At 35.1% G+C, this 20,071-nt stretch overlaps 5 protein-coding genes across 7 annotated transcripts; 4 read left to right on the top strand and 1 right to left on the bottom strand.

The window, feature by feature from the left end:
* Positions 1-106: 106 nt before the first annotated feature.
* Positions 107-2,417, top strand: LOC17891022 (E3 ubiquitin-protein ligase makorin). 3 transcript variants are annotated; one of them, XM_006298067.2, is made up of 8 exons: positions 107-391; positions 544-631; positions 725-1,422; positions 1,514-1,583; positions 1,672-1,745; positions 1,839-1,900; positions 2,025-2,097; positions 2,203-2,417. In XM_006298067.2, exons 1-6 carry the CDS (start codon positions 378-380, stop codon positions 1,873-1,875), a joined length of 981 nt encoding a protein of 326 aa, XP_006298129.1. In that variant the 5' UTR covers positions 107-377; the 3' UTR covers positions 1,876-1,900; positions 2,025-2,097; positions 2,203-2,417. The 3 variants fall into 3 exon arrangements, with proteins under 3 accessions (XP_006298129.1, XP_006298128.1, XP_023641840.1); XM_006298066.2 differs by having other exon boundaries at positions 2,025-2,102; XM_023786072.1 differs by lacking the exon at positions 107-391 and having other exon boundaries at positions 556-636; positions 2,025-2,102.
* A 2,076-nt stretch (positions 2,418-4,493) lies between these two features.
* LOC17893299 (transcription factor MYB83) lies at positions 4,494-6,232 on the top strand. The gene is made up of 2 exons (XM_006297987.2): positions 4,494-4,834; positions 4,926-6,232. The coding sequence occupies exons 1-2, from the start codon at positions 4,518-4,520 to the stop codon at positions 5,647-5,649; spliced, it is 1,041 nt and encodes a 346-aa protein (XP_006298049.1). The 5' UTR covers positions 4,494-4,517; the 3' UTR covers positions 5,650-6,232.
* Positions 6,233-7,426: 1,194 nt separating this feature from the next.
* LOC17891812 lies at positions 7,427-8,628 on the top strand. Its single transcript, XM_006298240.2, has 3 exons — positions 7,427-7,777; positions 7,895-8,080; positions 8,200-8,628. The coding sequence occupies exons 1-3, from the start codon at positions 7,427-7,429 to the stop codon at positions 8,485-8,487; spliced, it is 825 nt and encodes a 274-aa protein (XP_006298302.1). The 3' UTR covers positions 8,488-8,628.
* Positions 8,629-13,686: 5,058 nt separating this feature from the next.
* Positions 13,687-17,322, top strand: LOC17891685 (protein DETOXIFICATION 43). The gene is made up of 12 exons (XM_006299059.2): positions 13,687-13,870; positions 13,972-14,324; positions 14,633-14,799; positions 14,904-15,039; positions 15,149-15,245; positions 15,488-15,588; positions 15,910-16,073; positions 16,187-16,258; positions 16,350-16,466; positions 16,609-16,704; positions 16,821-16,942; positions 17,055-17,322. The coding sequence occupies exons 1-12, from the start codon at positions 13,779-13,781 to the stop codon at positions 17,113-17,115; spliced, it is 1,578 nt and encodes a 525-aa protein (XP_006299121.1). The 5' UTR covers positions 13,687-13,778; the 3' UTR covers positions 17,116-17,322.
* Positions 17,323-17,758: 436 nt separating this feature from the next.
* Positions 17,759-19,668, bottom strand: LOC17893339. The gene is made up of 3 exons (XM_006297913.2): positions 19,441-19,668; positions 18,776-19,273; positions 17,759-18,421 (listed from the first exon to the last, which is right to left on the bottom strand). Exons 1-3 carry the CDS (start codon positions 19,517-19,519, stop codon positions 17,901-17,903), a joined length of 1,098 nt encoding a protein of 365 aa, XP_006297975.1. The 5' UTR covers positions 19,520-19,668; the 3' UTR covers positions 17,759-17,900.
* Between the last annotated feature and the right edge of the window lie 403 nt (positions 19,669-20,071).

Raw genomic sequence — 20,071 nt, 5'->3', positions numbered from 1 at the left:
TGATTCACATCTCCTAACTGATCATATTCTTTAAACGAACGGACGAACCAAGCAGACCCTCAAAAAGATGGATGGCCATTATTACCAGTAGAGCTATTGAGGATGTTTGTTTGCATGTAAAATATAGCAAAAACGACGAAACATGTATAACCCTTCAAAAATGAAAAGTGTGATATTTTAGCAAATGAAAGAGAGAGAGAGAGAGAGGTGGGTGTGGTGGAAGCGCGCTCTATCTCAAAAACTCTGTTTGGGGGAAACTCTCTCCTTGTCCTCAACAATTCAATACCGTACAAAAATTCACATAATAAAGCTCTCTCTCCCTTGTCATTCTTCCACCTTTGAATCTTTCTCTCTTTTTCTCTCCGCACCATCCCCAGATGTCCTCCGACAGGTACCCCCAAACTTCTCGATTCTATTTTGTGTTTTTTTCGTTTTGTCTTTTGATTATCTTATTGGGACAAAGGTTGATGCTTTTGGTGCTGGTTTGGTTTCTGGGTAGGGTTCAATTGATTTCTTTATGCTTCCTGGTTTCTTTTCTTGTAGGATACTGTGCAAGTTCTTTGTCCATGGCTCATGCTTGAAAGGGGATAATTGTGGATTTTCCCATGACTCTAAGGATCCGCCTAATAATGTAATGTAATCTCTTGTCAAGATTCTTGCTTTCTTTGTTCCTTGTTTAATGGCGGGTTTGATTCATTAGTCCCAAACCATTTTCACTTGTTAGGTTTGCACATTCTACCAAAAAGGAATGTGTTTTTACGGAAGTAGATGTAGATATGATCATGTCAGAGCTTCTTCCGATCTTCCTACACCACCTCTTACCTCTGATTCTGAGTCTCTGGATCGCTCTTTATCCACCGCTCCCTCTATGAGTTTTCAACGCCAAGGCTATGATGGGGACGGTAATAACCACGGTGACAAATCCTCTAGCGTCTATTGTGTCCATCCAAGAGAATACCCACTCTGCTCATTTGCTGCCGCTGGTGACTGCCCGCGAGGTAACCAGTGCCCTCATATGCATGGAGACCTCTGCGCTACTTGTGGCAAGAAGTGTTTGCATCCTTTTAGACCCGAAGAACGAGAAGAGCACACTAAAGAATGCGAGAAGAAGCAAAAGCACATCGAGGCTTTGAAACAAAGTCAAGATATCGAGTGTAGTGTGTGCTTGGATCGTATCTTGTCAAAGGCCACTCCAGGGGAAAGGAAGTTTGGGCTGTTGACTGAATGTGATCACCCGTTTTGTATACAGTGCATTCGTAATTGGCGTAGCAGTGCTCCTGTTTCAGGAATGGATGTCAACAGTACGTTGAGAGCCTGTCCTATATGTCGCAAACTCTCTTATTTTGTTGTCCCCAGTGTTGTCTGGTACTCTACTCCTGAAGAGAAAAAGGAAATTATCGACATATACAAGGCAAAACTGAGGTATAGTTACTAACTGCAAACACTTGATTTTGAGCTGTCTACAAACTTGATATGCTTAGTAGATGAATTGTGTTCTATTCCAATCTTGCAGATCAATCGACTGTAAGCATTTTAACTTTGGAAACGGAAGCTGCCCATTTGGAGCAAGTTGTTTCTATAAGGTATAAATGATATACTTTCTTCTATTTTTTGTTGCCTACCAAAGCATCAGACCAGTGATTTTTTCATATTTTTTTGGTCTTGCTATAGCATGCATATCCTGATGGTCACTTGGAGGAAGTTGTTTTAAGGCATCTTGGTTCTCAAGAAGGAGACAGTATCAGGTCTAGTCCCAATATGATCAACTTCAAACTTCATTTGATGCCTCTTACTTTTTCTCTGATTTTTTTTATTACTGTGTTACTTACTATTATCAGGCTATCAGAGTTACTTGGTGGCCTGCAGATTTTCTAAAATATGCTTCCCCGGATAATCGAAAGTAAGTTCCAATCCCATGTACAATTATCATAGATAGTTGTTCTTTAATGTGCTGAAACTTGAAATCCATGAAAAGTCAGCTTATTGGTTCTCTAATATAGCTAACTTTTTATTGTCCAACACAGAAAACAAGGTGGGGATGACAAACTTATTTCTTATCAAACTCATATTTATTCTGAGTTTTGACAATTCTCTCAAGTAAGGTGAAACAATTTTGGGATTATCTTTGTCTTTCCTTAATCTTTCAGATTATCTAACTAGAATTTGCCTTGTTGGCTAATTCAATCGTATCTCTTATTATAGATATGGAGACATACATGCTCAGAGAGGATGATAGTTAAATAGATATCAGGACACAGAAGAAACTCTCAAAGTAATAATATTTTAGATAGGTAAATGTATTACTACACAATTATGTAAATAAAAAAGTGTGAATAAAGATAATGTAAATAATGGTTTCAGAACAATCCATGTGAAAGATTTTTGAGATAATAAAAAGGTTCTCTGAGTTTCTTCTATTCAGTAAAACATCTGAATACAACAATAAGCGATTGTTTTCCTTTATTGAGATGTGATACAACAATATAAAAAAAGGTAAAGACAGAAGAACATACAAAGGGCTCTACCATCTGAGAATGGCAAAACCAGAAAGGATGAGAGAAGAAATGATCATGATTATAGACATTCCTGGAAAACAAGAGGCTCCTCCTGTTTGTGACGGCTCTGAGTCGTACTGTGCGGAGGCGGTAAAGACAGAGGAGAGTGTCATCGTGGCAAAAACAGCCATTGCTGTGTATTGATTGTTGGAAGCCATGTTTGCCTCTCAAAAGCAAATTCTGTCCTTTGGCTTTGGCTTTGGCTTTGGCTTTGGCTTTGGCTTTGGTTTTGGCTTTAGTACTTTACCAACAATGTTGTTTTATATGGTAAGAAGAATAGTTCGTGTGGACGTGAAGAGCATAAGGCTAATATGCTCTCATTTCATAGAACCCACTTTTTTGTTTGTTGGTCAACGATTGTTATAATTTATTGGGAGGGCATAGTCGGAGACTTGGTGAAAGATAATTGTATAAAATCTTAAGATTTGATGAAAAGACCCAAACCCAATACAAATTAGGCAATATGAGCCCAATGAGAGTTTATAGGCCCAAATTGGAAGCTGATTTAATAGATTCGGGTTAATAGCTTTTGATATTGTATGTGTGTAATCTCTGAAATTTATTCTAGATTTTGGTACGTGGTCTCCTTGCTCTGTTTAAAAATAAATAAAAATTGTTAGAAAAAATCATAACGTAATTTTATGGTAGGCTTGTCGAACACTGTGATTCAAAAAAATAAAGAGAGAACAGATTAGAGAATCGAATTAAGTTTAGCTTCTATAATTAAGTGATGCATGATGATTATTAGTATACATTAAGAAGAAGGAGTGTATGATCCGTCGTGCTCCCATCATCATTACTTGCTATTATCGGTATAAGTCGATGCTTTCTTATCATCGTCAGTTGAGTAACCCATGAAACTATTTACAAACGTTTAATGCATGCCACGTTATTTTCCAATACGCTATTTCTAACACATTTTTATTATTGATGATGATGATGGTTTTTATTTCGGTAATTCGTAAACAAATTGACTCGTTTTGATATTGGTTTATACTTTATATAGGGTAGGGGTTTCAATTTATGTGTATATGAATTAATAAAGTGATGATTTGTTTTTTTTTTTAATCCTGCATAGCACATATATATATATATATATATATTCTTTAAGTTTGGATTATAGATGATGAGTTAGGGTTTTCTGGCTCATCGATCTTTCTTAACTTCTGTTATGTTCTATAGTTCTGTCAAAGGATCTTGAATTCGATTTGTTTATTTAGATTCGGTTTGATTGTATCGTAAAATGTAAGTTACTTCATAATAAGCCTCGTTGCAAAGAGTATAGTACAATATATTGCCTTTTTAGATTGTGAAAATTTGGTTATTAAGTTGTCGTTTAGAAAGAAATAAAGCTTAAGAAAAACGAAATTAGTAAAATTTATATAAAACACTCGTAAACTAAAAACGAATGTATATTTTATTTGGATCATCTCATACTTCAAACACACGTACGTGTGTGGTGAAGGGTTGAGAGAGAGAGAGAGAAAGAGGTTGGGTCTTGTTCTTGTCTTTGACTCTAAACCAGTCTTTTTCGATACATTTTTCTTCACTCACAAGTCTATCATCATGTTTTTAACGAAGCTCATTTTATTCTTTTTATTATATATATTTTCTGTAACAAAGGCAAGACCCACCTCTTGCTTCTTCTTCACATCCCCCACATTTCTTCTTCTCTCTGTCTCTCTCTGTCTCTATTAGAGACTCTCTCTACTCTACCCATCAATCCCAACAAACACTACTTTTCATCTCTCTCTCTTTCTTTCTTTCTTTCTTTCTCTGTCTCTCTCTCTCTCTTTGTCATATCCATTACGCATATTCATATCATTCCAAAGCAATCCCCACAAATCATATCACCCTCTCCATCTTTCCTTGCTTCTTACAACCTCTCCAAACTCCATATCCCTCTCTCTCTCTCTCTCTCTGTATAAGCTTCTTCTTCAAAAAGGCTCCACTAGTCCAACAATGATGATGAGGAAACCGGACATCACTACGACTAGAGACAAGGGCAAGCCAAATCATGCATGTGGTGGTAATAACAACAAACCTAAGCTAAGGAAAGGACTTTGGTCGCCTGATGAAGACGAGAAGCTCATAAGATACATGTTGACCAATGGACAAGGATGTTGGAGTGACATAGCTAGGAATGCTGGTCTTTTACGATGTGGCAAAAGTTGTCGCCTTCGCTGGATCAATTACTTGAGGCCTGATCTTAAACGCGGCTCTTTTTCTCCTCAAGAAGAGGATCTCATCTTCCATTTGCATTCCATTCTTGGTAACAGGTAACTTTATACAATGACGATCTCAGATTCGAAACGATTTGGTGCTATAAGGATTTTTGGTGCATAACTATTTACATCTCATCATCATCAGGTGGTCTCAAATAGCTACTCGGCTTCCTGGTAGGACAGACAACGAGATCAAAAACTTTTGGAACTCGACATTGAAGAAGAGGCTAAAGAACAACAACAACAATACTTCATCAGGATCATCACCTAATAATAGTAATAGTAATTCCATGGACCCAAGAGATCTACATGTGGACATGGCCGGAGGCAACTCAACTCCCATGATTGATGGATATCATCATCATGATGACAACATGATAATAGTGGGGAACACCATGAGCATGGAATCTTCTTCCTCATTCAATTTTGCACCGATGGTTAATAGTGTGGGCTTAAACCAGCTTGACGATCCCTTGATGATATCATCATTGCCGGATAACCGATATCACCAAATGGGAAACACAGGGAATGTTTTCAACGTTAATGGTTTAGAAGATTATGGAAACACAATTCTTGATCAAGCAAGCAAGAGAGTATCAGTAGAAGGTGATCATTGGTTTCTTCCCCCCTCGGAGGGTACCAATATCATTGCTTGTAGTACAAGCAACAACAACCTAAACTTACAAGTCCTTGATCCTTGCTTCAATAGCAAAAATATATGTCATGCAGAAAGCTTCAAGGTAGGGAATATGTTAGGGATGGAGAATGGAGAATGGGAAATAGAAAACCCTAAAATCGGTGATTGGGATTTAGATGGTCTCATCGATAACAACTCTTCTTTTCCCTTCCTTGATTTCCAAGTCGAATGACGACAATTTCTCTTTCTTTTCATTCTATCTTCTTTTACTCATTTCTCATTCATTCTTATATACATATTTTTTTAATCATTCATCTGGTTCAACCTTACCATTAATATACATACTTCTTCTACGGGAGCACGAATATGAAGTTGATCCTCTATATTCTCTCTATAAGAGTCTCATTTTATTTTTGGTAAAAAAAAAAGTCTTCTTTCAATCAGAATTGGTCTCTATATTCCCTTCTTGTCCCTTTATTTTTCCCATCATATGTGTATTATTCACAATAAGATCGATAGTTCATGGAAACGAGAGGGATATGCATATATAGTTTATATCTTTAGGTGGAGGAACCAAAATCACCATGCATGGTTCCCATTAGTATATACATGGAAATGTGAATAGGAATGTTTCATTTAAGATTTTATTTGCTGAGGAAGTACTTAAATAAAATGGCCCATACACACAGCAGAGTGAGGTGATTAGTTTGGTTCATTTTGTATAGTTTTTTTCTTTCTTTTCAAATTCCTTTTTTTGTACAAATCTCTGAGGTTGATGTGTAATACACGGTTTCGTAATAAGAAAGCATTATCTTTATCATTATCTTTAATTATATTGCTTAAGAAATTGTAAACAACATATTCCACACACACTAAAAAATTATCTTACAAGAAAAAAAAATCTTAATTGTATTTATCAGTTTGATGTGAATTTACATTCTATTAACTTTCATTAGTATGAAATACTATATAGGAACAAATAGAAAAATTGGAACACTTGCGTTACACAGAAAAATTGGAACAAAACAAAAAAATAGTGAGAAAGAAAAGAAAAGAAAAAAAAACTCAAAACGTATACTTAAAGAAACGGATATAACAAAATGATGTTTTGGCTAAAATCATAAATTTAATATAATTGAGTGATACAAAGGTGTACCATGAATATTGAGTTCTCTTGTATGGACTTTGAGGTCTTCGTTTAGGATTTGAGATTATGGGCCAGCAATGGAGACTCCACGCCGAAAGGAAACTTAAGGCCTGATTATTTCTTTTCTAGGTTTTGGTTTGTTTGTTTTTTCAGGATAAAGAGATTTGGATGAGAACTTTTTTCATTCGGTTCGGACGTTCGCTGGCTCTGATGAACGGACAATAGTTGATAAAAATCAACTAGTAGTCGGTTCGGTCGGTTGCAACATATTTGGTTTCTCTCTGGTACTATCAAATTTCAGCTCCAAATCGGTTAAGAAATATTAATTCGGTTTGCGCTTCTTTTTGTTAATGCGACCAAACCTAGCTAGCCGTTAAGAAAACAGACACTGTTTTTGACTTTTTTTTTCCCTCTCGTGTTAAGAGAGCACTTATGAAACGGCCACAAATAAAAAAGAGGAATAATATTTTCCTAATGAAAGCTTTTCCGAGGTTCTAGTAATGATCAAGATCGTATATATGTATAAATAAAAATAGAGCTTCCTAGGTTGAATGATTGGTTAAGTGGTTATTACCTAGTTAAACTTAAGCGTGAAGGGAATTGGATTACAAGAACAACAAACCCACATCATTACTTGTGTAATTATAGTTTTCTCCACCATGAAATTAATAATTGAAAACACTAACTATTATAATTATAATGCTTAATTTACTCCACATCAACGAATCATTTCAGAGATAGTGACCAATCATATGATTCATATCTCTCTCGTAATATATATGAACTCGTCTATCACACAACCAACCAAACAACGAAAGAGAAATATTAAGGCAATTAATATTTGTTTTTTTTTTTTTGTTAAATGGAGAGAAGAGAGGACCCCTGCAGCTCAAACTACTTCGTCGAAAGCCCTTCAACAGTTTTTCATGACCCGGAATCCGAATTCCAATCCCCGACTCGATCTGACTCAGCGCTATTGGTCCTATCCTGCGTCAATAACGAGTTTCCAAGGCACTCAGATTTCTTGAGAAATCCTGAAAACAAATGCTTGTATGAGGACGATGAGAAAATGTTGGTGCCACCATTGCAAAGCTCCAATTCGGGTTGGTGGATCGTTCTGCAAATAGGCTGGAGGTTCTTGTTTAGCTTTGGGGTGGCATTGCTTGTCTTCTACATTGCTACTCAGCCTCCTCATCCTAACATTTCTTTCCGAGTAATATTCATCATCTTCTCCTAATTAATAAGCTAGCTAGTACCAATTTTTGTTGATGATGACCTTGAGTTTTGGCTTGTATAGTACTCTTATCTAAAATGTATGTAAAATTTACAGATTGGAAGGTTTAACCAGTTCATGTTAGAAGAAGGCGTGGATTCACATGGTGCTCCAACTAAGTTCCTCACTTGCAATTGCTCTACCAAGCTCATAGTAGATAACAAGTCTAATGTCTTTGGCCTTCACATCCATCCTCCATCTATCAAATTCTTCTTTGGCCCACTCAACTTTGCAAAAGCGCTAGTAAGTCTTATATATGAACTTAATTAGAGAGATATATTTATTTATTCAGTGTCAACTTTAAGGTAACATGTATTCATCGTATCATACAACGTAACTCTTGTTTTTATTTCTTTCTAAAGGGACCTAAATTATATGCGTTGAGCCATGAGTCGACAACATTTCAGCTATACATAGGAACAAAGAACCGGGCAATGTATGGGGCAGGAAGAGAGATGGATGATATGCTTCAATCGAGAGCTGGATTGCCTCTAATACTGAGGATGAGCATAATTTCCGATTTTCGAGTTGTCTGGAATATTATAAACCCTAAGTATCATCACAAGGTCGAGTGTTTATTGTTCCTTGCTTACAACGATATGCACATCGAGGTTATGGTGATAAGAGAAAAATGCAGATTGGTATCTTAATGAGAGATTATATCCAAATTAAGCCTCAATGCATTGGCAAGTGCATGAAAATATAATAATACATGCCATGATTAACTTATGTAATGTCAAAGTCTTTTTATGGGAGAAATCGAAATTCAATCGGGGCACACAATTTGTATTCATGAGAGTTATATATGTTAATATATTATTGTACTTGACTCTTTTTTTTTTTTTTTTTTTTTTTTTTGCACTTACACATACAAAAACTTTCAGCTTCTATATGGATATTAACAATGAATGAGGATTACATACAAGTATGTTGGATATACTTAACATTTTCAATTTAATCACTTCTTTTCGTGGATTTTGAAACATTTTTTTGTTCATATTATATACCCACCACGTTCCACATCCAGCCTACCTTTTCTTTCTAACTCCAACAGTCCAATCTGAAAACTTCAAAAATGAGTAGAAACTGAAGTAACGTGGGAGTCAGTGCACAATAACAAACCCAACTTTCTTATATTAAATTGAAGGGACTGGGGAGATAAAAAATCTTCGAATGATCAAGACAGCAGAATTCTGTAGTAAGAAACTATAAAAAAAAAACATTGTATAGCTCATATTCTTTTAAAGATTTGGTTCTCCTAAGCCCATAGCCCATAGCCCATAGCTCACAGTTTCCATTTTTTTATTTTTTTGTTATCATAGATAGTTTCATGTTTACCAAATTAATCAATTCATCTACAAACGATAGACCAACTTGCGGGCGCCCATAGGAGCACAAAGTTCTTCTTCTTCCCACCTCATTGGCTCGCGGCTCTTCAAACCCATATCCAATACTTGAATTATATTATTATTTGAAATAATGTGACTATCAAAGACTGATAGTTCCTATGTGCTTATACATCCGACCCTTCTCTTTTCGTAGCCACATAATTTATCTAATTGCGGATTCTATATATCAAATTGATATAAGTATAATAAAATGACACTAATAAAGCAAAGAGACAATATAAAAATAGTGGCTCGTGCCCGATGTGCGTGTAGACATAATGGAGTCATTCTCGAGTGTTGATGTCTTTGTAATTAAATCATTTCCCAGAGACGTCAAGTGTTTTTCTAGGAAATATTTTAAGTCATGGTACATTTGTACTTTTAATGTACTCTTTATATATATATATATATAAGGAATTTTGTTGTCAATTAATTGCATCTTTTGAAAATTAGAGTGCGCACTACGTAGCTAAACGTTAAGTTAATCAGAAAAGAAAAAAAAATCTAGCGATTTCATCCACGAATCATTTTGCATATATCCTCTAGCAAATATTTTGAGATACGAATGATATGATTAACACACATTTTAGATAGTAATAATTAATTAAACAGCGGATAGCTTATAAAAGGAGATGATAAGAAACGTGAGGTATCAAATGTAGTTCAATGGGGATCGTGATGGATAAATTAGGTAAGGTGAAAGCGCATAACAATAGAAATAAATAAATAAATTATATATAACTTTTTTTATAAATATGTTAAAAAAAAAATATGTGAAAGAAAAAAAGACAAATGTATGAAGGTTAAACAAATTAATAGCATTTTGTTGCAACTTATAATTGGGAATCCTACGTAGCCCACTTTTGTTGTATAAAATAAAACTGTTACGTTGATTGTGACTGTTACGTTGAATGTGACTTCAGCCACTACGTCACGTCGCTCATAAGTTTTTCCTTCAATCGAATCATTTTGGTTTCATACACAAACCGAATATTCATATGGGTTCCAATTCTTGGGATTACAAGTTTTCTTTTTACTGGGAGTTGAACTGACTTATTAATCAATACTATATATAAACTTATCAATCGATAGTTTACTAATCAGTTTAACTCCAAATCAATGGTCTTAGGGAGACAGAAGAAGAGGGAAGCTAAATTAGACATTAGAGCAATATCGATATCGATAGATTCTTAAATTTGGCTCTTAAAAATTAAAGAAGAAGAACCTCATTTTTTCCTCTTAAATAAGAGACATTCTTAACAAAAATCATCACTTATCTTTTAAATTATATTAAAAAATTACCTAATAATAAACTAAGAACCCATTGATAAGGATGGTCTTATTAGTTTCGTTATTATAAAAAAAATTAAAAAAATTATGCATATTACAAGAACGTAACGAACGTTGTAACTAAGTGGCATGTATTTGAAATTAAGGAATTTCCAACTTTTAACAAAAGTTAATATAAAAGAAATAAAAGGGTATAGGATGTGCATTGCTTTATATATATAAAGCAAAGTTTGGAGAACATATGGACAAAAATGAATATGAAGGGAATTTTGTGTATAAATTGGAGCCAAGTGTTGGCACACACTTATTAAAAATTGAAACAAAGTATTAGAATTGGGCTATTGGCACACGCCTATATAAATTATCCCCTCGCTCTAAAAATACACACTCCAACATAGATTCTCACTGACTGACTAGTGACTAATCATCTCAAGTTCACGTGACTACTTATATAAGCGTTGACCACATATAAAAAGGTCAGATATTTTTCTCCATATATCTCTCATAATTCAGTTCTCTACAATTTTTGCATATAAATTCTCTATCCTACAAGGACATATATACAAACATGTAGGACACTTCCTTGTGTCTGTCTAGTGTCTAGTGCTGTGTATGGTTATGACTTATATGAAGCTGTCTACTGTTGTGTATGTATGGTTACGAACCGTGAGAAAGAATAGAACATAGAGTATGTTTAACGCCCGATCAGTAACTATATATTTAACTAGATTACGATTAAGATCGAGCGTTTGTAGAGCTTAATTATTAATTAAAATTTATACTTTATCTGTCGTGTAAATAATAACAACAATACCAGTTTTTCAGTTTATGAGTTATAAAAGAGTGTCAAACGCTTCAACATATTAAAGTTTGTTTTTTTTGTTAAAACCATGTTTTCAGGTATAAGAAAATGAAAAACAAAATATTACACGTGTCAACTAACCTATAGTTTTATATCAGATCATAGAGTTGCATAGAAATTAAATTTTCCATTTGCAAAATTATCTTATTTTCCCCAAATATTTAGTAAATTTTATCTTCAGTTTCCTATTAATTAATCTTCATCCTCATTTGAGTGTTTGTTTTAAACAAGACAATCTCTGTATATTATTACTTTGATATTTGATTACTTCTTTGTTATTTAAAGTAATCATTCCAAATGTCATATAAAGAGTATTAATTCTTTATTTATTGCAATACATAAAAAGCTGGTATAAACACTTACATATTATCACCACATATATTACACAATCAAATTTTCACCTTATATATATATATCCAGTTAGAGAACAGTGAAATTATAAAATTTCGTGTAATGAATTATAATTTCGTCCTTGATCACATATATAGTTTGTAAAAAGCGAGTTAAAGTCTAGGAATCCTGAATAGTAAAATGAGGGTTATGAATGGGGGAAGTGGAATGTTGGTAATGAAATAGACGTTGATGGCTAGCTTGGAAAAGATGGCCTTATCTTGCGGAACAAAGAACATACACGACACGCACTATATACAACTCACCTGTGTTGGTCTGTGTAGCCATCCTTTTATGCTATTGTTTCCCGACTGTCGCCTTCCTTTAACTAATATATTATATTTATAATAATTGGAAGGGTGTTTGATAGAATCATATTAGAAAGCTTATAGTGTTTGCTAAAATGGCCATGACACAAATAATACAAAGAAAGATATTTTAAACTAGCTAGCTATATCGATTTAATCCTAGGTACTCTGAATCGTGGTAAACTAAACTGCCTCTAACCCTCCCTCAGAAACCCCTCCCTCAATCAAAACCCTCCCTCCCTCAATGCTCAACATTCAACAAGCATGTGTTTTTAGTAATGCTATAACTTATATAACTAATTATTCTTTTCAACTTCCCAAGGGGCATCAAAAGACATGAAAATCTTAGAACCGAGGTCCTATGTATACTCTGAGTACCATGTTATTTAAAAAAAAAAACAATTATAAACTAATATTATTTTCTTAGTATAATTTCTAAATACCGGTGTCGAGTTCACCGGAATTTCATCTCCAAGTCAGATTTTGTTTCATCTTTTTGTTCTTCTGTTAAGAAAGTATGATAACGATAAAATACTTTAATCGTCGCCGAAATTATAAACGGTATATTTGTCTTTTAGTCATTTATCGGAAGAAATACGACAAGAGTGACTTTTTAATTGAAATCTATATAAAAATATCTTATATATTAAAGGAGAGGACATAAAATGTATATATATAAATTTTAGATTTGTAAATTTGAAAATGTATTAAAGAGAACTTAAAAATTAAATGTTAATCATAATGATAAAGTGTAATTATTGGTCTAAGTAACATGTCAGAGTAAACATATTGAAAATGAATTACAGTCATATTAAATCATATTACCAAAATTTTAGTTTTAAAAAAAAAAACTATATATGCCAATTCGATTATATACCATACTAATCCAGAATTTTGATATAGCATAACAAAAGATTTAAAGTTTTTATAACTGCCGATTAAAAGAAGCTTTTGAATTTAAAATTAGTTGTTATATAATGATAAAATAAAATCTTTGGCAACTAGTGAACTTCAATTACGCAAAAAGATTCACTTTTTCAGTGGAAGATATCAAAAAATAAAATGAGGAGTTTAGAAGAAAACAAACTCATGCCCACTATGATGAATACAAGTAAAGAAAACTTTGATGAAAACAAAAGTTATTTCCATTAGAAGACTCTTTCTCTTTCACAGCCAGCTTCATCAGTGCTACAATTTTTTGTTATAGCTCACAAGTACCATATTTTCCTCTTGAGATTAAAGAAATCTTAGAAGTTACAATTAACAAGGCCAAAAAGTACTAATGGGATTTAATTACTTAATAGAAGTATTATTACGATGTTTATGTCTACCAATAATTTCCTTCAATGAAAAGAGAAAAATTATAATATTGGTGTCTTTAGTTTGGACGGAATTAAAGAGCAACAAGAAAAAAAAAAAGTTAGGGAAGGAAAACTTTTGTTTTCTTCAATAAATACAATAGAAAGAAGAAAAGAAAGGAATATTTAATATATTTTTTATGTATTAAATAAGCAAAGATATGCATGCTCATTACGTGTCTATAAATACAAATACATTTGTACACAGAATCTACTATAAACGTTCCCTTTGCTCCTCCGATTCTTCGTAACACTTAATGTCATTTTCAGACACAAGCAATTAATTACAGAGACAGTTACGAAAGAGAAAGAAAGAAGAAGAAGAAGAAGAAGGAAACACAATCTATGACGGAAACTGGTGATGGTCATCTTGCTACAGTTCCAACCAGCGTGAGCAAGCCGTCAGTCCCATTTCTTGTTATCTTCAAAGATTTAAGGTCTGTGTGTGTTTTGTGTTTGTTTATGAAGTATTAATGTTTGAAGAGTTTTTTTTGTGTGTGTTGCGTATAACATTTAGTTAATATGTATGAAACTGCAGCCATGTATTCAGCTGGGATAAAATTGGGCGAGAGATTCTAGGCATGGCGTTTCCAGCAGCTTTGGCTTTGGCTTCTGACCCAATCGCCTCTCTGATTGATACCGCTTTTATCGGGCGTTTAGGAGCGGTTCAGCTAGCGGCGGTTGGAGTCTCCATTGCCATATTCAATCAAGCTTCTAGGATAACTGTATTCCCACTTGTGAGCATCACAACTTCTTTCGTGGCGGAGGAAGACACTATGGAGAAAATGAAAGAAGAAGCAAACAAAGCCAATCTTGTTCAGGATTCCTTGGAAAAGGGTCTTTCTTCACCGTCAAGTAACACTACCAACCAGCCACCACAGGAAACGCCAGGTAAATTCCGCTATTCATACTACCTCACTACTCATTACAACTTTATTATAAAAGTTGCGATTCTTTTTTTCTTACTATTCAGATTACTTTCTTCTCTCTCTCTCTTTTTTCTTTAGTTATAATGTTGGTATTAATGTATGCATTTTTAAACGAAACCATATTGTGTTTGTGTTTAAGTATAAATGGGGTAGTTAAAACGACGTCAAGATTTTGTGTTTTCAGTATATATTTTGTGTTCTGTAAATCTTAATAATGTTGACTCATTAATTTTTATTTTTTTGTTTTGTTTTGTTGTATGAAATAACTAGCTTCGGATACAAAGCCAAACAGCGAAACCAAAGCTAAGAAAAAAGGGAAGAGGACAATTCGAACAGCATCAACAGCCATGATCTTGGGGTTAATTCTCGGCCTTGTGCAATCTATTATCTTGATTTTCAGTTCCAAGTTGCTTCTAGGCGTCATGGGAGTGAAGCCGGTAAGTTTACACACACATAAACATGCATGCATGCACATAAATAATCTTGGATTGGGACAACAAATTTTTTGACTAATAATTTGAGTTGGGGTTTTGGATAACAGAATTCGCCAATGATAGCACCAGCGCACAAGTACTTGAGCATACGAGCTTTGGGGGCTCCTGCATTGCTTTTGTCTCTTGCTATGCAAGGCGTCTTTCGTGGCTTCAAGGATACCAAAACTCCTCTCTTTGCCACTGGTAATTACGTTAGACGAGATATATCGTCTTTAATCACTCTATTCTTATCATTTTATTACCACATTGTCACTCTATTCTAATATATTATCTGTCTTGATGCATGAAACAGTCGTAGCAAATCTTACTAACATCGTCCTCGACCCCATCTTCATTTTTGTGCTTCGTCTTGGGGTCAGCGGTGCAGCCATAGCCCATGTCATTTCTCAGTAAGAGAAATCACTCTTAACTTTTCTTCACACATGCAAAATTGATCATTACTGATAATTATTACTAGGCTCATATCTTGTTTTTTTTTTTACAACTTTATGTAGACCTTTTTTTTTTGGTCGAAACTTTATTTAGACTTATGAACTTTATTATTAAAAAAGATACAAATAATATAAGACTAATCAAATGATAACCACAGACTGAAAAACTAATGATGTCTTGTGTTGTTGTATACATGAAGGTACTTTATGACTCTAATTTTGTTCGTCCTCCTCGCAAAGGAAGTTAATTTGATGCCACCAAACTTCGGGGATTTGCAGTTCGGAAGGTTCCTCAAAAATGGTACGTGTCGATGCGTATTCATTAAAAGTTGCTTTTCTTCCTGTTATCAAAGTACGAGATCCGTCGTAGGTGCTACTGCACAGAGTCCAAAAATATACTATCAGAAAATAATATCTTCTCTTTTTTTTTTTTGGGTTAAATAAAGGAGAAAAATAAATCTTAATAAATTGATTTCAGTTAAATAAAAGTTTTTTTTTTTTTGGACAACAAATCGAATAGATTGACTTTAAAAATAAGGGTTTTCTTTTTAATATCGAATACATATAAAAATATAGTTCGAAATGTTGATGTCTAACAGTTAGTAATATTAAAAAATGAAAGGGCTATTATTGCTGGCGAGGACCATAGCTGTGACGTTTTGTCAGACCTTAGCAGCATCAATGGCCGCTCGGCTCGGTACAACGCCAATGGCAGCTTTTCAGATTTGCTTACAAGTCTGGCTAACTTCTTCTCTTCTCAATGATGGTCTTGCTGTTGCTGCTCAGGTAATTCCTTTTTACTATAATCAATCATTTTTGTTGTAACCCTCGTTTGTAGCTAATTATTAATTGATATAGAAAATATATGATCGTTTGAATATGAGTCTTTTATTTTACAGGCGATTCTGGCTTGTTCGTTTGCTGAGAAAGACTATAACAAAGTGTCTGCTGTTGCAGCCCGTGTTCTACAGGTTCGGTTCAAATCACCTTTCTTTACACAATAAATGAAATAATTTTGTGACTAAAACCAAAAAAAATAAAATAAATGAAATTGGTGTGCAGATGGGTTTAGCGTTGGGACTTGGACTGTCCCTTTTCGTTGGACTGGGTCTCCACTTTGGTGCCGGAATATTCTCCAAAGACGCTGCTGTTATTCGCCTCATGGCCATTGGAATACCGGTACTAGCTACTAACTTTTTTTTTGTCATTTGTCATCTCGGTACTAGCTACTAACTATCATTAAACAATACCATATAGTATAAAAAGCATTTGAAAAGGACTAGTAATAAAGAGGTTATATGTTATATATACATGTATGCAGTTTATAGCAGCAACGCAGCCAATAAACTCACTCGCCTTTGTATTGGATGGAGTCAATTTTGGAGCATCTGATTTTGCTTACACTGCATACTCCATGGTACGTCCCGCCACACCCTCTTGCTCACATCTATCTGCAATGCTTGTCTTCATTTCACTTTTTTCTTGAAGTTTGACTCTTTCTTACTATTCGGCAATTCTCTGACATACTGTCAGGTAGGAGTGGCGGCCATTAGCATTGCAGCAATAATATATATGGCAAAGACCAATGGTTTCATAGGAATATGGATAGCTCTTACCATCTATATGGCTCTCCGAGCTATTACTGGAATTGCCAGGTATTTTAAATTGCGTCCTTAACGGGCCTTTACTATTATTATAGCCCATTATAGTAGAAGAAAGTCTTTTTTTTTTTCTGACTCGGCGTCGGTGGTGTGCGATTTTATGCAGGATGGCAACGGGAACTGGACCGTGGAGGTTCTTGCGTGGGCGATCCTCATCATCTTCTTAGGACTTGCTTAGTTTATAAACGAGTTGCATCTTTCTCATCTCCCTTCTTCGTTCTTTTTGTTTCTAGTTCTTGTGTTTTGTTTTTTCTTCATATTTTGTTCGAGAGACCCGTTATCTTTTATAGTTTCAACATAAATAATTGGATCAGAGGTGTTTATCTATATAACGCATATTAATTTATTATCCAAAGAGTTTATATTTTTGTGTATGGATATTTTTGCTTATACTAGAGTGATTGTCTTTTACTAAAGAAAACCTGGTCCTTTTTAAATGCTAAGACCCAAAATTATGTCCCAAATCCAGTTCATAAATGAAACCGTTTGATTACTTCTTTCTAAATTTTTAACATTTTTTATTATTATTATAATTTTTTTTTTTTTTTGTAATTGGTTCCACTTTAAAAGTTTTTTCTAAAGTTTTTCAACTACTTGATCATATCTTACACCTTTTTGGTGAATCAATTTCTACACTTTAATTCAAAACTTCAACTTGTGATTAACAATTTATTATACTTCAATAGCTAATAATTATTAATATCTTTGCACTTTTAATTATGTTTAAAAATCAAAAACAAGGTTTTGCTCTACCTTCTAATTCTTGGTTATATAACTATTACTCTTGGTTTTAACTCAAAACATCTCATATCACAATAATGGGATATATCATCCATTTTAACTTGAAGGCTATCACTTAATTCCAAAAGGAGCAAGACATACAGAGCAAAGAACCAAGTCCATGACCAGTCTTAGTACACAAGATGCAGTCGTCATTAAGAGTAAACTTGATCTAAGCCACATGAGAAACCACAATCTGATCTATGACAGGACCACATAGAGATCCAATATCAGTCTTCTTGGTATGGTAATAACCACTGAAGAAGGTAATTCTAGTTCTTGCGTCGATCGCCTTAAACCTGAAACTCGCGGTCTTAACATGACCTCCACCAACGGAAGTGTGTGGTACTTTGAGAGTATCTCTGGCTGCAAAAGCTTCAACCATCATGGAACCATGGCAATCGTTCTTAGCATCTCCAACGACGAAGGAGAGGGTGTAGGTTTGACCTGGCGAAGTTCTAATGACTTGTGCAATGGCACTTTCTTTGCCTGCGACAAGCTCGATCGCGGCTTGTCCAAAGGGGACATTAAAGTTCTTAGAGTCTATGAACTTCACTGCCTTAAGTGACTCTATGATCCAACCAGGTAACGGTGATGTGAGATCTTCTTGTTTAGGTGGGAGAAGGACTCCTTGTGTAGAGTTCACAAGACGGTGAGGACCTTCTTCGAACCCTCCGTTCTTCACCAAGTTCCCTGCAGTTGTCGGAAATAAACCAAGTTAAAAAACAACTACTTCACTAAGGTCCAAGGATAAACCTTTAACCAAATTGAATCTGTACCAAAATTGGATAATTCATTACTAATAAAAATTTATAATTATTTTTTATAGGTTCAGTATCAAAGTGTATATAATACGACTATAATGCTAAATTAAATGGCTAATTAATCTAAAACAGAACCTAATCTACACCGAAAGCCAAACTGAACCATATGGAAATTTAATTTGTTTTTTCAACTGATTTCGGGTTCTGTTATCCAATAAACCGGAAACTAAAAACCCTAAAAAAGTAAACCGGAACCAAAATCAGAGCTTAAAGAAGAAGATACCTTTGATGTACAATGGATGAACAAGCTCTTTAATGGCGACAGCGTCCAACAAAGGACCACAAGCAGGATCTTCTTGAACTCCAGGATTATGGAAAGTCACAGTGACTTGAGCAGTCTTAGCAACGAAGGCCCAAGCGTAAACGTCACCTCCGAAGCTGTTGTAAAGTGTCTGAAGCGGCAAGTCACCGGACTGAGGAGGCACAGAGACTCGAAGAACCTCGTCTTGTGCACAAGTTCTGGAAGCACCGAACGTGAGCGCGTAGAGAGAACCCGGCTTGACTTGTAACTTCTGAGAGATCGTGGCTTCGTTCCCAAGCCTCACGGCGTGGACTCCGTGAGCCACCGGGAAATACATACCTCCGGGTTGAGGACCACCGGCGATGTACTCGACGAAACCGGTGGTTTCCCATTCGGGCAAGGCGGTTTTGCCGATTAGAACTGTTTTCTTCATGTCGGTTTTCTTCGGTGACTCTTCGAAGTTTCCATTACGAAGGTATCCTGAAGAAGAAGTAAACAGAGAGAAGAAAAAAACTTAGATCTACCGTGAAAGGATGAATCTTTTGAATATTTATCATCCAAAAACACAAAATCAGGCTTAAGAATCCAAAGCAGAGAAGACCCATCTTCGAAAAGCAAAGGAAACCAGAGAAGAGAGTGAGATTAACCTTCATAAGCAGGAGCTCCAAGAGCAGCACCGCAGATGAGTAGCAAGATAGGTAGAATAATGGCTTTAGGAACCGCCATTTACTCTTTTTGTTCTTCCTCGGAGAAGGGAGAGTGAGTGAGTGAGAGGAGCTTCAGAGTAGAAGAGAGAGAGAGAGAGAGAGAGAGAGAGGAGGAATTTGAGGATTGTGAGAGGAAGACTATCTCGAGATGCTACGACTTTATACAAAGAAGAAAAGGGATTATAAAAGCGAGTGAGAGAGAGAGAGAGGAAATCACGTAGAAAGAGGAGGTAATGCGAATGGTCCCCCATTGATGGATTTTGTCTGTCTGTCTTGCTGAACTGAAACCGACTTCCTCCTTAATTCATGCTCTCTCTATATCTCTCGTATCGGCACTTGTGCCTTTCTTTCCTTCACTCTTCCCCAAAGAAGGAACGCAAAAAAGTTGAGGGATAGGGGCGGGACCGGAGGTCGAACGGTAGCAGGAAATGAGCTAGATTGTCATCTTCAACACGCAACCGGAAACACTCATTCTAGTATGCGGGGTTGAAATGGCGCTTTGGCTGGCAGGCGTTGAGGCACCCTCACATAAAAAAAGATTAAAATGATAATAACCCCGTACGAAATGGAA

This window comes from Capsella rubella, unplaced genomic scaffold (genome assembly GCF_000375325.1).
Source record: "Capsella rubella cultivar Monte Gargano unplaced genomic scaffold, Caprub1_0 scaffold_3, whole genome shotgun sequence".
In the NCBI taxonomy this organism is placed as follows: domain Eukaryota; kingdom Viridiplantae; phylum Streptophyta; class Magnoliopsida; order Brassicales; family Brassicaceae; genus Capsella; species Capsella rubella.
This window is presented reverse-complemented; position numbering and strand designations above follow the sequence as displayed.